The 16,733-nt window shown below is 45.4% G+C and overlaps 2 protein-coding genes across 4 annotated transcripts; both read right to left on the bottom strand.

Annotated features, from left to right (window-relative positions):
• Nucleotides 1–312: 312 nt before the first annotated feature.
• On the bottom strand, nucleotides 313–5,981 carry POLG2 (DNA polymerase gamma 2, accessory subunit). Of its 2 annotated transcripts, XM_032128904.1 has the most exons (8): nucleotides 5,455–5,980; nucleotides 4,913–5,060; nucleotides 4,669–4,774; nucleotides 4,111–4,284; nucleotides 3,007–3,147; nucleotides 2,086–2,166; nucleotides 1,399–1,499; nucleotides 313–514 (listed from the first exon to the last, which is right to left on the bottom strand). In XM_032128904.1, the coding sequence occupies exons 1-8, from the start codon at nucleotides 5,963–5,965 to the stop codon at nucleotides 349–351; spliced, it is 1,428 nt and encodes a 475-aa protein (XP_031984795.1). In that variant the 5' UTR covers nucleotides 5,966–5,980; the 3' UTR covers nucleotides 313–348. The 2 variants fall into 2 exon arrangements, with proteins under 2 accessions (XP_031984795.1, XP_031984796.1); XM_032128905.1 differs by lacking the exon at nucleotides 2,086–2,166 and having other exon boundaries at nucleotides 5,455–5,981.
• A 2,032-nt stretch (nucleotides 5,982–8,013) lies between these two features.
• Nucleotides 8,014–15,671, bottom strand: DDX5 (DEAD-box helicase 5). 2 transcript variants are annotated; one of them, XM_032128888.1, is made up of 13 exons: nucleotides 15,474–15,671; nucleotides 13,946–14,111; nucleotides 13,702–13,798; nucleotides 13,484–13,617; nucleotides 13,295–13,360; nucleotides 12,709–12,850; nucleotides 12,471–12,631; nucleotides 12,142–12,314; nucleotides 11,848–11,958; nucleotides 11,584–11,645; nucleotides 11,448–11,507; nucleotides 9,977–10,201; nucleotides 8,014–9,437 (listed from the first exon to the last, which is right to left on the bottom strand). In XM_032128888.1, the coding sequence occupies exons 1-13, from the start codon at nucleotides 15,503–15,505 to the stop codon at nucleotides 9,052–9,054; spliced, it is 1,815 nt and encodes a 604-aa protein (XP_031984779.1). In that variant the 5' UTR covers nucleotides 15,506–15,671; the 3' UTR covers nucleotides 8,014–9,051. The 2 variants fall into 2 exon arrangements, with proteins under 2 accessions (XP_031984779.1, XP_031984780.1); XM_032128889.1 differs by having other exon boundaries at nucleotides 15,498–15,634.
• Nucleotides 15,672–16,733: the final 1,062 nt, after the last annotated feature.

Raw genomic sequence — 16,733 nt, 5'->3', positions numbered from 1 at the left:
AGATTTGGAAGTCTTTTACATAAATACCATTTTCCACTAGAAATCATAATTGTATATTAATCATAATCAGATGAAAGCTGAATTTTTAGCTTAGGATAGAGCACTTGCAATATGATAGTAAATCCAAAGATGTGAATAAGAATATGGTTAGCCTTGCTAACAAGTGACAACTTTTTTCTCTTGCCTTTTTCCAAGGTAACTGGGAAGACCCAGATTTGACAGAAAACAGACACACCACCAAGTTTTAGCACAACTGTTTGCAGAGAAACCACTGAGTCCGTGAGACAATGCTGAAACCAGTTCAGGCAAAGATGTCTAAGAAAATCCTTTTATTCAACAATTTTAAGTTTACATATTTTTGGCTGACGTAACATACTTTGTTAAAAAGTCCTTCAGCCTGGAAATGTGCATCATTTCCTTCATGGTGGTGTCTCTACTTCTCAGCTGGACCACTCCATTCTCTAGAGTGCCATCACTTACCAAGACCATGAAGGGAATACTCATCTCATCATACCTGCAGAGAAAAGAACCCACCTGTTACTGCTTTTGGTGTATGGAAAAAAATCAGACAACTTACATACAAATGACCATAAACTGTAAATATTTAGTTTTGCTGTATTGCACTAAGTCCAGTGTGACACCTCCAGTTTTCCTGTTGCCATTCCTTGCTTTCCTGATTAGATTTCTTTATTATTTAGCTAGAAGAAGGATCTTTAGTGACCTATTAAAAGAGTATTTTTGTACAAGGAGAATTTATCTTTCTGACTTAGTTTTACTGCACATGAACAAATAGTTGCATTTATCTTCTCTCAGAAAAAAACACTCATCACTATGCTCAAGATGCATTGACATAAGGAGCCATATGCCCCAAATTCACTCCTGATCAACAAATCATAAATGAAGCCCCCAAATGGAATAGCTGTTTTTATATCCACAAACAGTTCCATCACATACACTAATGGCAATGGTTCCAGGCTTGGAAGAACTTTCAAGTTCAAGCCTAGACACAGTGTGCTGTTTGAAATAGTGCTTAAGAATGAAATACAGAACCAGACCAGATGCAAAAATGGGGGTGAGGGTGGGAAACAGTTCTGCAGCTTATAACTCATCTGAAGAAATTTATTTTCTACATGAGAGTTTTTAAAAGGCACTTCACAGTTCCAGGGAAATAATAGTAACATGTGAAAGGCTTCTACTTCACTTAATTTAAAAAATGATCTGATACACACTTTTCATAATAAAACTACTTGAATCCAAGTCTGTAGTTCAGGATCCACACCTTCAGTCAGTTACTGCACTCAGTGACTTCCTACTGAAAAAAAGGCGTATTTACACCAGTCCACAGAAAGTCATCTTTGACCTTCAGAGTTTAATTTACAAAAGACTGTTTCTCCTTACTTTGTATAAAGTTGCTCCAGAGACACCTGCAGAGTTTCCAGATAACCTGGCCATACAGAAATTCCATTTTCTGTCAGTTCATTGAACAATCCTTGACAAACCTGTGTTCATTTAAAAACAAAAGTTAAAAGACAGACTTTGAGGTTTGAGACGGTATACAAAGAAACCATTAAAACTCTTAACATGTGTGGTATTAACATTCCTAGATGGTGTTAATTTGCTGCCTGAAATAATCTCAAATTAGAAAGCAGCCTGGCAGTTATGTCTCCACTTCTGTTTAAAAACATGCCAGTGTAAGTTTCCTCCCTTCTATGGGGACTTCATGACTGACTCAAATGAAAACTTTTAAAAAATCCTTCTGAAGATGCAACCCATGTGTCAAAATAACTCTGAAAGATGAAGAAGCTGAAAGGGATTGTGTTATTTATTTTTCTTAATTTTGCACGGGACAAGCATCAGCTCTATTGTATCAAAAGCAGTTGTGTCTACACAAGGAACTGCCTGCAGTGAATTCCTTCGGCTGTCATCCACAAGCTGCAGAGTTAGAGCACCATGAACTCTGCACAACCAGGAATCTCCAGGAGTCAAAGCAGCAGCACGATTCTCCTCAACATAAACAGTGTCTGAATTGTAACAGGTTACACGGAGAGTCAATGCTCAAAATTAAAATACTCTCTTACAACATACCTGCCTCAGCTCTGTTGTTGGACCTTTTCCTACATCCAAGGCCACTTTAAGGGGTGCTAAGCAAGGATGAAGCTTAAGTACCTAATAAATTTACAAAAACCAACAGTTTACTCAATGTATTTATCATGCAATTCTAACCAGAACTAGGAAATAGTAATTTTTTTAAATTAAATTAAGGTTCTAAACATGCAAAATTTTCTCACAGCACAAAAACCTGAATTAGAAGCAAGCTGTATTTTATGCAATGAGCACACAGCCCAGCTACATTCACGTGGCAGAAATTATTCTATTTTTGGCTGAGCTCCAGAAAAGAGATGAAGATTTGTTAGCAGAGCTCCATTATCTTGAATGGAGCCAGAGTAATCAGAGACTGTGCAGCAGGCAGTTCCCATCCAGTCTGCTGCCTGTTCTTAAAGCCCAAACAGCTGCCTGGGTAACAGGCACTGACAGCCAGCACTCCAACTCCAGAACACAGGGTAAAAGTGGGGATAATGATGGTCCTAGGGGAAATACCCCATTACCACCTGTGACCCACTTTTCTACTCTTCTCAGCCACTTTCAAACGCTGCTGGAAAAGACAAATTCCTCTCTCCCATAAACTGCAGCTACATTCTGATTTCTCTTAACTCCATCACTTGCATGTCAAGAGCCTACCTACTCATCAGAGAGAAAGGTAAAAAAGGAAAAACGAGAAAAAAATGAGAAAAAAAATGAGAAAAACTGCTTATGTGGGTGACAAGGACCACAGGGGCTGTGCCATGGGGCATGCCTGGTGCTACCAGTGAGAAGGTCCAGTCTGCGCCCATTGGGAAGGGATCAGGATGGCCATGTGGAAAAGGAGACATTGCAATGCTTGAATTTACCACATTGTCTGTGGGGTTTGTACTTAAGACTTTTCTCACATATTCTACATGAAATTACCTTTCTCTGTGAATTTTTCCTTGCTGTTAATGGATTCTCAACTAGCTGTAGAGAATCAAAGAGATATGCTAACACTCCTCGGTCCAGATTCCCATTCATAGACAGAACATGAGGGATGACATTCTTCCTTCCATCTCGGCCCTGAAGAGAAAAAACCCACACAGGAAAATATGAAAGATTGTCCTCAAAACCCTTTTGCTAGCTTTAAATGTATAATGAGGCATTGAGCTCAAGCACCCTTACTACATTTAAAATACAGACATTTATTTAAAACATTACCAGTAATCTTAGCAGTGTATCTGTAACCAGGTAAGACTGCAACAGTGGGGAAAGCAGAAGGTCAGGGTAGGACGAGATTAGTTTCTTGCTCTGCCACTTTGATCATAAATTTAAATCTATGGCAAATACACTTGAAACTCTGCATTTTCTTTTGGAGGTTTGTAGATTACTTTCAAGCGACCATGAGTCCCCACATTCTGAGAAATCCCTACATAACCCAGTTTTGTAGAAATAAACTGCAAAAGCAGGAAAGACAGGACTGTCATGAGAAGAAGGAGGTTGCAATTGACCGGTGAAATACAAAATTACTCTGATTTTATCTCTTCAGCCTAACTCCAAACACTGCCGTTTACCAGAGGTTTGTCCCTCTCTAACATATTCCGTGGAGAGGTTTCCCTCTGGTCCATCCCTCCTTTTTCTGTAAAGCCATTTTTATAACCCATTAATCTACAGAAACTTCTACATACATGAAAGTGAACAAGCTACAGCAAGAAAAAAACCTCCACATTTACAGGCTCTTTTTGATGCAAACTGGACAGTGCAAAACACAGTCTGTAACATACAGGAAAAGGCTATGCCAGTGACAACAGCTGTCCTGTCAATATAGCTCATTTTTAATTTTGAAGAGTTCCTTGTAAAAAAAAATACCAAAACACTGTTTCATCAGCTTTTGAAAATGAAAAGTCTGACTGCAGAGTATCAACTGTACTACTTTTGCAGCAAATGAATAAAAAGCCAGCCACACGCTCAGCAAGTGGATCAGCAAAGAAACCATTTCTCTCACACATTTTTACCAGGAAAGATGTTGAAAACAGCAAAGCTTACAAGTAATTTTGATCTCTCTCCTGGATACAGCTCTAATAGTTCAGTATCACTAAGGTTCTTCAGTGTTTCTATTGTTTCTGTTCCCCAAGGAAAGCTGTAATGTAACTTAAATCCTCTTCTGCCTTCTTCATCCTGAAAGTCACTGCTGCTGAAGTTACACGGGCCTACAGCAAACTGAAAATAAGAGGTGTAAGAGGTGATCACTATTGTGAATCCTGTATTAACTACAAAACCAAGTCTGCAATGCAAACTGAAGTCTGCGATTTTCAGCAAAAGGTTTTTTTACGTTACGGCCCGAATCTCTTGGTTGTTTTATGGCATTTTCATCTCGTATCACTGACAAACACAAAACACTTGTATTTCTGCAAGTCACGTTATAAACTACTTATTAGGTTTGTCATCAACTTCAGTAGCTTTTCAATTTCCATGAGAAATACACCTATTTCAGTGCCTAGAACAGGCCAGCAATGTAAGGCCATAAAACCAACCAGCGTGACTATTCCCCCTCTGAGACACAAAGGAGTAGGCCAAGATTCCCCATGGATATGCTGCTGTTACCTTTCTCCACCACTGGAGCCTCTGGCGTAGCCAGTAATCGAGCCACTGTCCTGCAGTTCTGGGAGAACTAAACCATGCAAGCAAAGACGTGGTCCTCTCGCCTATTCTTTAAACAACAGCAAGGGCAGCAAGTTAACACCTTCAGAAACAACAGGGGAAAAGCAAGAAGCAGCATTCAAAAATAATCCAAAAGTGAAATAGTCGGTAGAGGTATGATAAGGGATTAACTCCTCTATTACTCTACCTTGTAGGGGTTTTGTTCTGTTGTTCACTTTCTGGAACAGAATGTTCACTTTCTGGAACGGAATGGAAGCACACTCCAATTTGAGCAAGGCCAAAGGGCAGTCGTTTGTTCACCAGCTCTAAGCAGCTGACATACTGCGCCAGAACACCTGCAAAAAACAAAGCCCTGATTTTAGCGGCCACAGGAAAGTTTCTGATGTTTTAACTCTACCAAGAACAGATAAAGCACATATTATATACGTGTTGTTTGTACATGCAGTCCCACTATCTTTACTAGCTTTGATGCTTTGCAGAGATTGATTCAGTAGGCTGGTTCCTCTGGGCACGTTGATTTTAATGTGCTTTTCCTCAAATCACAGGGAGCGCATCAGCTGCCCACCTGTGCTGGTCAGGTCCTTGAAAAGCAAACAAATTCACAGCCTACAGAAGGAACGTTCCGAGAGCACCAACACAGCTGGAAAAGTCCCTTAAATGCAGCTGCTTCGCTCCCAGCAAGAAAGCCGCTCGCAGGCTGCAGGCTGTGCGGAGCCAGCCGGGACCTACCGGGCAGGAGGCTCTCCCGCAGCACTTCCGCGGCCCCCATCACTTCTTCCAGGGCCGGGCCGCCCGGGTTCTGCCCACTGCCCTGGCGGGCTTCGCGCAGCGTCTCCAGGTGCAGCAGCCGCAGCCTCTGCGCGTCCCGCAGGGCGCCGGGAGGACCGTGAAGCGGGGCGTCCACGGGGAACACCTGCTCCCGCATGGGCAGAGCCGAGTCCCACCACTGCGCCGCCAGGTTAGCACGCAGCGCCGCGCCCAACGGCCCGAAGCCGGGGTGGCGGCCGCTCAAGTAAGCGCGCCAGGGCACCGGCCCCGCGCCGCCCCGCAGGAAGCGCCGCCGCCAGCACACCTCCAGCAGCTCCGCCCCGCCCGCCACCTCCGCAGCACCGCCGCCCGCCGAGTACGGCCGCGCCGAGCACCCTGCCGGCTCCGCCCGCTCCGGGACCCGCCGTCGCCTCGGCTGCCCCAGGGCGGCGCGGCCGCAGCAGCAGCAACTTTGGCGGGAGCCCAGCGCCATCTTGCCGCTCCCTCATGGAGGGGCCGGGGGGAGGATAGGGGGGAAGGGGGGGAGGGGTCGGGGCAGCCATTGCGCACGCGCAGCGGCGGGGGGGAAACGCGCGGCACGGCGGCCGCGCAAGCGCAGCGGGACCCTCGGAGCCCCATCGGGACTCCGGGCCGCAGTTCAGGGACCGTCCGAGGTGAATTTTCTGTCCCCAGGCTGAATCTTCTCACCTTTTATAACCGTAATGATAGCCTCAGATAACTTCTGCAAAGGAAATTGATGTCATGAACCTGAATTTTCTCCCCTTTTGTAAACATAACTAATTAGTCAGGTAACTTCTACAATAGAAGTTGCTTAATAAAGGAACTTTTCGTTTCAAGCATTGGGTAAGATCAGATCACACAAACATACATTAGGTAGGCGGAGAATGTGCATTAGATAGGTGGGTTCGTGTACATTTTACTGAAAAAAAAAAGTAACTTTTTACCCCTTGGTGTGCTTGATACGTGGAAGCAACCTTGAGCCCCGCGCAGAATAAACAATTTCTCTTTTATAAACCAAACTCGTTGAGAGAGCTCCCAAAATCGGCAACAAGGCCGCACGTGCCAGGGGTCACATCTGGCCTGCCCCTGTCAGAGGGGGACGTCCAGAACTCCCCGGCACTGGGGAACTGGGAGGGGGGCAAGAGGACAGACCCTGCCCTCACTGTCGCGGGAACATTCCTGGGGAAAAGCCCCTCCGGAGCCCATAAGGGCAGCAGCAAGTCCGAGGCACATAAAGGCAGAAGGCAAAGCTCAAGCCAAGGCTGCCAAGAGCGCGGGCGAGGCCCCTCGGCTGCTCGGGTTCGCGCTGGCAGAGCGCACACAGCGCAGTGGAAATTTCCATACCCGCTGCATCACGAGTTTGTAGCGGCGCCAGGAGGCGGGGCGTGAGGCAGGAACCATTCCGCGAGCCGCAGTCATGACAAGCTCGGGCTGGAATAATCCCCGCGCCGGTTCGGGCGGTGCGGCCCTCTCCTCCGGGCCCGGGAACAACGAGACGCGTTATTAGGGCACTGGGTCAGCTGCAGGAGTTGCTACTCCTGCCTGCACAAGGATTGGAGGGAATTACAGATCGAAGGCAGATTTGCCATGAGCTCAATTCTGCCGGAATAGCAGCGGCAGTGGTATCAAAGCTGCTTAGTAGAGGTCGTCTTTTTATCATTTTATGTACAAACGGTACATTGCCCCCCGCTGGAAATACTGCCCAAGGCACAGGGTCATTTGGAAAGAGTACAAAACACAAGGAGGAAGGCACCTGCCCATTTAGGTTTTGCATCACTGTTAAAAGCCTCTCATCTCTCAATTTTAATTCACAAGATCTACATGTACTTTTAATACCAGAAGAACTCGTTTACATTTAAGTTTTTAAAACAAAAATAAGCTTTTCAATGCATTTTGCTTCATGCAACTGACCTGGAAATTTAGGAATTAAGTCATACTTCAGTGGTAAGTAATCTACTAATCTACTTCCTTTTCACTCCTGGTGACATTGAGTAATGTTTCAAAGCATATGAGAAAAAAAAACCACCCTCCCAAAAAACCCCAAACCCACAAAAAACCACCAAAACAAAAACAAAGAACCCCAAAAAAAAAAAAAAAAAAAAAAAAAAAAAAAAAAAAAACAAAAAAAAAAACCCAAACCAAAATACATTGCCACCTGCAGTTTTAGACTGCAGTGGGGTAACTTAAAGGCTCCAGCTGAAGTTCTCATAGCAGCAGTGAATGGCCACAAAATACTGTCAAAGTGATAGAATATCACAACGGAGGAAACAATTAAGAAGCAGATTAGACTGCATTACAGAACATCACAAGCTCAGCCTTGGAGGGAAACAGTAATCAAGGGCTGAGCACAGAGTAAGCAAAAAGTTAAGTGCATAAAGTTAAGACATCTGTAAAGTCTTACTCAGGTTCAAAATAACCTAAAATGAACCTTGTAGATTTCAAGATCCAACTTTGAACACATGAAGTGATGAACTTAAAACTCATCACTGTTACTGATAAACAAGAAGGAGGAACTGAAAGTTAGTATTAACAGGAATTTTAATACACTCTGCTTGAAAGCATTAAGCACTTTAAACCCCAGGATAAACTATTATTCCAGTTTTGCTTATCAAGGAACTGCTGTTGCTTCACTCAGCATGGGCAGTACTTTGAAGTTTGAGAGCCATTTACACATACTAGAAGTCTTTAAAAAAAAAAAAAAAATACATGAGGCATCATCATACATCAACAGCCCACTTCCCTCCCACCACCTCCGTAAAGAAATCACTGCTCAATACCAGTTTTAAGTATAATTTGAAGTTTTAATACTAAGATCTTCCCGTTTCTCTGAAGCTCAGAAGCCTGCATGCTAACTCACAACGCCTGGCAGCTGTGGGTACACAACACTCAAGCCTGGTCTGCACATATGCTCATGTGAAGGCGACGGTTACGGTGCTGCAGAAGCTTCCTACGCTTGTAGCAGCTCATTAGCAACACCACTACAGAGTTTTGATCTTTTCCAAGAACTGGCCCTACACTAGTGAGACAAGGAAGAACACTGTTTTCAATACTTTCTTAGAAGCCAGCTTTAATTTTCTTCCCCATCGAAGCGGAGCCTGCCATGCTAAGCAATCTAGCCCCATCAAGGCAAGGCTGGTATTTGTATAAGCTTAAATGTTTAATCAGACACAGTTGAGAAACCTTTCTAGAATTTAATATAAAAACATTTTGACATTTTGTTAATGTAAAGTTGTGCACATGTTGAGAAAATCGTCATCTGAAAGAAAAATCGGTCTTCAAATACCTTTATTGGAAGGCCATGCACTGCCTTCTGTTACTGTATTTCAAATCACTGTACATTTACTTTGAAAACACTGTCTGCATTTTCTAGTACAAAAAACTAAAAATTGTTTCAGGAATGTAGAGAAATATTCAACTTAAATAGCGAAAAAGTGCACCATAATTACTGCTGCACTGCAGTCATTTCTGCATTTCCCATTTCTTAAATAACTATCCTGTTTTGATAACACACAATATAAAGAGCAATTATGAAAAACTGAGACATTTAAATACACTAAGTTATTGAGAATAATTTGTGGGCATGGGGTAACCTATCATAGGAGCAGCACCAGTGGCAGGATAGGCATACTGCTGCTGGTTCATGCCATTGTGCATGTTGGCAATGTTACTGCCATACTGCTGCTCATAGCCGTTCTGGTACGCTCCTGCGGGGTTACCGCCGGCCCTGAAGCCAGCCTGCATGCCTGCAGCTGCAAAGCCATTCCCAAAGGGAGTTCCATTGCTGAAACTCTGGGCACTGTAAGCCCCATTTTGGGTTTTTGCTCCAAAGTCTCTCTTGCCTAGCGCACCATAGGTTCTCTCAAAGTTCTCCCTCTCTCTAAAACTACTAAATCCACCCCTTTTGCCCGCAGAGTATCTGTCACGTCGGTCACCTCGGGAACGACCTAGTGAAAGAGACAAGACAGTTATGTGCATTATAAAGGCTCTTACGTTCAGTTAAGCACGATTTATTTTCTGTCCCAGCAATTCAAACCTACTATAAAAGCTTCCCAGGTGCTCACTGGACTCCAGTTAGATAAAGCTGTCTAACCTTTCAGGAGCCACACACTCTCCCCAGTAACACAAGTAGAAGCATCAAGGCAAAAAGTGACTTCTACCCTGCCAGCAGGACACTTGGGTCCATCTCTCTTTCCAGGCCATAGGAGACAAAGCCACAAAACTAAGTCCATGAGTGTTTTATTTCAGGGCAAATAAGATGTGCCTCTTTGGCCTGCCCTAGCCATTGGTGCACCACAAGCATAGACTGGGAGCATTTGGGTGCTGTTTTTTGGCTTTTGTGTTAATAAATACCTTCTGAGGTCACCGTAACTGGTAGCTAAACCACCTTCCACATTCATTGTGGAGAGAGGCTGGAGGTGGAATTCAGAGTTTCCATTTTGTTCTGAGAGGAAAGCTATGCACTGAGATCAGTAACAGCACGTACCTGAACCTCTGTCTTCAATCAGCTGAAGCAATTTGGGGTTGATGGCTTGATTAGCCTCCCGAAGCACAGAGATGAGGTCATTTACTTGCTTAATATTGTTAGGAGTAAAGAATGTGTATGCTGTGCCTGTTTTGGTACTGCGGGCAGTTCGTCCAATTCGGTGGATATAGTCCTCTGAGGAGTTAGGGTAGTCATAATTGATGACAAATTTCACATCTTCCACATCTGTAAAGTGTTGCAGTGTGGCAAAAAGCGAGGTACAAAGTTTTGCACACCACAACAGCCAAATCGAAGATAAACATTAGATAAGAGTATTTTAAAAGGAATAATGGCTGCAAAGAACAGTGTTAGAATCATCCATTTCTGCAAGAGTATTGTGGAAAAGTTACGCACACTCCATCTTGATCCCGTTCTCATCACCCACCCTGTGATCCAAAACCTTACCATAAGGAGTGTGCATTTGCTTGTCATTCCCAACTCAAGAGTCCCCTTTACAAATCATCAAGTGACATCTGAAAGCTTCTTGCAGTAGGGCCACTAAAGCTCACAGCAGCCTCTTCATGTGCTCATTTGAGGACCTTAGAGTAAAAACATACAAGGTCCTTCACATACACACTCATTAGAAGCTCAAAAAAAAGGGGCCACACTGCTCGTCTTGCCAAGACCTTTGAACCGCAGCTGCAAGAAAAACATACCTGTCCCCCCAAAGTCACCAAGTTGTTTTTATGCACTGTGTCTCGTCTAGGCAAGCGCTTCCAAGAAGCCAGGGTTCACTTGAGAATGTGTCTCTCTCTGGCAGGTCTCGACATGACGACTACGTATAGGTGGAGGAACTTCGACTTTCAAAGGCATTGAAAAGCCATTGCTTTCCTGCCCCACTTGTTAAAGTGAGAGGTGGACTTTTTTTCTCAGATTTCATGTGCCAGTACTCACCAATTTGTACAAGGCTTAGTACATTTTAAAGCTGCTCTCTCCATTTCATGGTTGAAAAAAATTTCATTGAACATTGAAGTTTAAAATTATGTTCTTCAACATTTCAAAAAACTCACTGAAATTCAAAGACCCACAGATCACAGCAGACAGTATGCACAAACTAACAGTACTGCACCATGGCAAATCATGCAAAGCATGGAGAGAAGAGAAATACCAGGGCAAAGTGAACTGTGAATGAAACTGCTTATTTCATGAGAGAACAGTTTATGGGGTAGTAGTTTAAAGGATGATCTTTGCCTTTTGAAGATTACTGGCACACAATGCTCTCAGCTTTCACCTCTCTATTTGACTGGAAGCAGCCAGCCGATCATTTCCACTAGTCCTCCATCCCCCTCGAGTCCTCCGATTGTCATGCCTAGGCCTTGCCACAAAGACTGCACCTTTATGTGAAGAAAACTTAGAAAAATGCAGAGGTTAAAGAAAGCAATAGACTTTCTTTAAAAGCTTTGGGCAACTGGCATTACTGAGTTTTACTAACCTAGACCTCTGGATGCAACATCTGTAGCAATCAGGATTGGTGCTTTTCCATGTTTGAATTCTGTAACACAAGAAGTGAATCAGTTTTTTCCTTAAATAGCACACATCAGATGCTTGCAGAAATTGCTGAAACTCACCATTTAGAACCCAGTCCCGCTCCTGCTGACTTTTATCACCATGAATACCCATCGCTGGCCACCTGAAAACACAGAACTTCATTGACCCAGGAACACTCCATCAGTGGCTTCATTAGCCAAAGATAGGCCTACTGGCAAATTCCAGTCTCAGCATTGCAACTGACAGCTGGTGTCACTCTGTGACAGTTTTGATTCTTAACTGTTGTGTCAAGAACACACCCAAGACTACTAGGGTTGCTTAGTGAAATCTCAGCTATTACTCACCCATCTCTCCTCATTTTTCTGGTAAGATCATCACAACGCCTTTTGGTTTCCACAAAAACAATTGTTTTGTTTTCCTTCTCACTCATGATTTCTTCCATCAAACGAATAAGCCTATTAATGAAGATATTTTGCTTAGAGCTTAGACCGATTTGTACTGTACAAGTTTAAACTAATTTCTTGCCTTTGTCTTCAGACTGATGTCAAAAAAATCCATCAAGACAAGACATTCATTTCACAGTTCATAAAGCAAAACTGACAGAAAACACAGAATGCTTTACCCCAAGGACTACTTACTTGTCATCTTTCTCGACATCATGACACACATCCACAATCTGAAGAATGTTGTGGTTTGCACTCAGTTCCAGTGCACCGATGTTGATGTGCACATATTCTTTCAAGAAATCTTCGGCCAGCTGCCTCACTTCCTTAGGCCATGTGGCACTCCACATCAGAGTCTGCCTGTCAGGCTGGAGAAGAAGATCAGGTCAATAGAAGATCAGTATAGGGTTAAGTTAAATGCCCAACCAAAACTACCCAGGCTTGCACTGCCCTTGCTTTAATAAGGGTAGTAGCAATAGTTTGTACTTGCTATAGTGATAAATGCATGAACTATTTATACTCACTCTTATCTGATCCACAATTTTTCTGATCTGAGGTTCAAATCCCATGTCAAGCATCCTGTCAGCTTCATCAAGGACAAGGTAAGTACACCTCCTGAGATTGGTCTTTCCAGCTTCTAAGAAGTCTATAAGTCTTCCAGGTGTTGCAATGCAGATTTCCACACCTAAAACCAAGCAGTCCTGTCAGCTGAAGCAGTTTCCACATTGCCTCAGACAGGGATGCACCAAGGCTGATCCATACCTCTTTCCAGGTCACGGATTTGTGGTCCCTTTGGAGCACCTCCATAAATACATGTGGACTTCAAACGACACGCTCTGCTGTATTCAGCAGCCACCTGCTGCACTTGTTGGGCCAGTTCACGGGTTGGTGCCAGCACAAGACACTAGAAATAGGATGCCCAGCTTTAAGCTCAATATCCTTTGGAAAGTCCTAGTCTGACAATAATTTTGAGTGGAAAGTTCAGTGCCAGATTGACTGAAGTAGATTTAAGTAGCCAAACCAGCAAACCAAGTTACCTGGCATCTCAACGGCCACCACTGACCTAACATGTGAAAGATACCTGGAAGTCACTAGCTTCCACGGAATAGCAATTTCCAAAATGTAACCCAAAAATCAAACATCTCTCCCTGTTCTGTACTATTTTAAGGACAATCCAATCAGAGCTTATAGAATCTGGTTGGGAGAGTACCCCAACAGGGAATCACTTTATTCATACAGAAAAAGAGAATGCAGCTACGCACTCTAATGAGCATGGACAACTGGTACTTGTAATACACAATCAACATTCTCTAGAAATTAAAATCCCCTTTCACTTAGGAATACTCACAATAGGTCCATCTCCTCGCTCCAGGAATGGCTGATGATTTATATGCACAATGGCAGGCAGTAAGTACTGTTTGGAAAAAAGAAAAATCTCATTATACTCTCTTCCCAGTAGTGCTCCCCCTGCACTAAGCCAGGCCATACTGTCACTGCTGTAAATCCAGCAGTATTCCAGGCTATAATCAAAACTTACAGAGAGTGTTTTCCCTGATCCAGTCTGTGCCACTCCGACCATATCCAATCCACTCAATGCAACAGGCCAACCTTGGGCTTGAATAGCAGTTGGTTCAGTGAAGTTCTGCCTCTGAATTACTTCCATAACATTTGCTTGAAGAGAAAATTTAAACGCATGAATTCAGATGCTGCCCTAATCCAGCCTGAAGAACAACCAATAAGCTGGTCTTCACTTACCAGGGAAGTTTGCTTCATAAAAGTTGATAATTGGTTTTGGACAGTTATGGCCCCTAACTGTGACCTCTTTGCTTGCTCTGTACTGTTCAACTTCTTGCTGCAAAACAAAACACCCATTATTGGAAATATACTTTGATACAAAAGTTGTATTTTAAATGACCCCAACTGTGCCTGCTGGGCCCCATGACCCTCAATGTGTTTGCACTTTCTGTTTACTTTTGCTCAAGCCATATCAGGTACGTACCACAGTACGTCTAACTACATCCGGATGTTCTTGGTAGAAGTTCTTCTCAAATTTGGGCAGCTCATCTAAGTTCCATTTTTTTTTTGTAAGTTTCTCCCCAGGGTTTCCAAATTTCTTCCCAGAGAGAGGTCCACCTCTACTTCCTCCAAAACGAGGGGCTCCAAACCTAGGGAAAAAGAACATAACATAGAATGCAAGAGAAACATTTTGGTCCTCTTCCTGAACAGTTTAACCACCATCTTTGCAGTCCACCCCTTAACTCCACAATTCAGATGTATAAACTCTACCTACTTAATTTTCAGGACACTAGAACTTTGAAAACCATACTTTAGGCTGTAGACGCCATAATCTGCCTTGCCACAATTCTTACTCAAAAGCTAAGGCAGTATGTCTTTCCCACTTCCATACAATGCAATCGAACAGCAAGTTACAACAAGCGAAGTAAGGCATTAAAACCTTGGCACTACCCCGTAATCAAAATGGTTTCCCATTCCAGCGACACTCCTATTGTTGAAAGCAGGCAGGGGCAGTTACAAAACCTTCCGTATAACTTTCCCGTAAACCGTTTCTTTTATGTCCCAGAAAACAAACTTCTTTTTACAAAGATACTTTATGAGGCCATGCGCTTTATTAGCATTTTAGGTTCGGTCCCTCTGTTCCGATAAGGCGGATCTCGAAAGCCCCGAAGCGCAGCTTAGAGCCGCGCTAAGCCGTGCGCTGGATCCGAGTACGGGGCCCCCTCCCCCGCCCCGATCGCTTCCCGGTTTTGGCCGGGCGGGCGCTGGGAACGATCCTTCCCAGCACAACACAGCGCTCCCCGAGTGGCCGCTGCTTCCTGCCAGCGCTGTTTCCTTTGTCTCTCATTTCTGTCTACGCCACATTTTCTAGCCGCTGCCATTTTAGAGCCGGGGCTGGGCGGGGGGAGGAGGAGGAACAAAGGCAGCGGCAGCACAGCCGGCATTTTGATTCCCCTCAGCCACCGCATGGCGGGGCCGGCCATTAACATCCGCTTACACAACACAAAGCGGAGCCGGCCAGCTCCTACCGGTCACAGCCCGAGCCTTGGGAGGGGGAAGGGAGGGAGGGGAACCGCCCTGCCAAGAGTTCCCCAAGGCTTCGGCACCACCAACCCACTGACCCACAAACCTCCAGCCCACCCGCCGCTCCCAGCGGGAGGGAATCGGTCTCTACGGGGACCGTCCTTGCTAGGGGATCGTCCCTAGGCGGGTGGGGGCTAATCTTTTCTCCCCACAGGAAAAAAAAAAATATCCCCCCGCGCCACTCTCACCCGTGGGGGGTGCTCTGAGGCGGAGGAACCGATACAGTCGCCCACAATCGGTGGCTTAAAAAAGCCAGATGCCCTCCCCCGGCCACCCCCCGCGGCGGGAGCGCTGAGGGAAGGGCTCAGGGCCCAACCCCCACCCCGCCGCCATCTTAACCACACGAAAAATAACCCCGAGAGCCCCACGGGCAGACTCAGAGTCCGGACGCTGGCGGCGGCTGGCGCCGGCCGTGCCCCCGGACTCACCCTCTATCCCTGTCGCTGGAATACCCGGGCATGGCGATGATAGCAGTGGGCGAGGCGATTCCGGTCACTTAAAGCGAGTGGCGAAGAGCTACGCAAGATCCGGCGCCGCTGACGGGGGCCGCTCACTGTGGGCGGGCGGCCGCGCGGACGCCGGTTATATAGGGGGGGGGAGCGGGGGCTGCCGGGAGCCGACGCGTGACGCACGCGCAGGCCCCACCCCCGCCGTTATGTAAGCGGCCCGAGCCAGCCCGAGGCCCTGCCCCCTTCCGCGTGGGTGCAGCTGCGGCTCGCCCGGCTAACCGGCTTTGAGCTCGCGGCCGGAAGTGCCTCCTCTCCCGCGGGGAGCGTTCCCCCGCGCCTGCGCGGGGCTGCTGTGGGCGGGAGCCTCGTTCCCGCTGAGGTCTTCCCAGCCTGAGGGAGAAATGGAGATGGGGAATTCTCCCTCCCACCCTCCATAAGTGCGGGCTTTCGGCCGCCCGGCACGTTCAGAATGCAGCTCAGCTCCTCATAGGTTTTGGCAGGGCAGAGCCGGACCCTAATGTCCGCAGTGCAGCCCCCCACTTCTCACAGATCTGTTTATGAAAATCCTCCTGAAAGAGCTCAAGAGGAGCCTGGGCTTTTAACTAATAAACATTTTAACTAATAACTGATACTTCACGGTAGATTGACCCCATGCCCACTTGTGATTTTCGCTCTCGGAAGAAGCCAATGTGCAGATCCTGAAAAGCTGGACGCAAAATAACATCAAACCTCCTCAGGCCAGTTCTTTTATACTATTACCCACTGCCTTTTATAAATGTTTAGGAACATTTATGTAAACAGAAATATTTATAAGCACATGTCTGTAAACAGTTACCAGTGTTATCTTTCTGAATTCCATACCAGGGCCAGTAACCTGAGTCAAAGGTCATCTGAGGTGCAGCGTCACTGAAAAGCTGCTCAGAAAGCACTGGATAAAAACATTCAGTACCCCAAGTGGACACTGCTGTTCACCTGCCCGGCTTTGCCAGGGGAGGAACAACGCAAATGTCCTGAGGCTTTACACACATGTGAGTCGAAGTTTGAAGCACAAACACCCGCAAGCCACCTGCTCCAGGCAGAGAGGGAAGCAAATGAAAACAACATAAGGAAGGAGAAGTGCGATAACACTCCTCACTTATATCCTCCCACCTTCTAGTAATCTGTGCTTTAAGGCTTTTCTGGGACAAAAATAACTGTATTTGATAGCCATTTCTTCCCATTTTGGTTCTATTTATGCCC

This window comes from Corvus moneduloides, chromosome 19 (assembly GCF_009650955.1).
Source record: "Corvus moneduloides isolate bCorMon1 chromosome 19, bCorMon1.pri, whole genome shotgun sequence".
Taxonomy (NCBI): domain Eukaryota; kingdom Metazoa; phylum Chordata; class Aves; order Passeriformes; family Corvidae; genus Corvus; species Corvus moneduloides.
This window is presented reverse-complemented; position numbering and strand designations above follow the sequence as displayed.

What these genes read in the sequence shown, in the direction of transcription:
- POLG2 (XM_032128904.1), bottom strand. Translation starts at nt 5,965, where the DNA reads ATGGCGCTGGGCTCCCGCCAAAGTTGCTGCTGCTGCGGCCGCGCCGCC. An exon ending in GGAAAAATTCACAGAGAAAG is followed by an intron (nt 2,167 to 3,006) that starts GTAATTTCATGT and finishes TAAATTTATTAG; the next exon opens with GTACTTAAGCTTCATCCTTG. An exon ending in CTGGAGCAACTTTATACAAA is followed by an intron (nt 515 to 1,398) that starts GTAAGGAGAAAC and finishes TTTTCTCTGCAG; the next exon opens with GTATGATGAGATGAGTATTC.
- DDX5 (XM_032128888.1), bottom strand. Translation starts at nt 15,505, where the DNA reads ATGCCCGGGTATTCCAGCGACAGGGATAGAGG. An exon ending in GATCAGGGAAAACACTCTCT is followed by an intron (nt 13,361 to 13,483) that starts GTAAGTTTTGAT and finishes TTTTCCAAACAG; the next exon opens with TACTTACTGCCTGCCATTGT. An exon ending in AGAAAAATGAGGAGAGATGG is followed by an intron (nt 11,646 to 11,847) that starts GTGAGTAATAGC and finishes CTGTGTTTTCAG; the next exon opens with GTGGCCAGCGATGGGTATTC.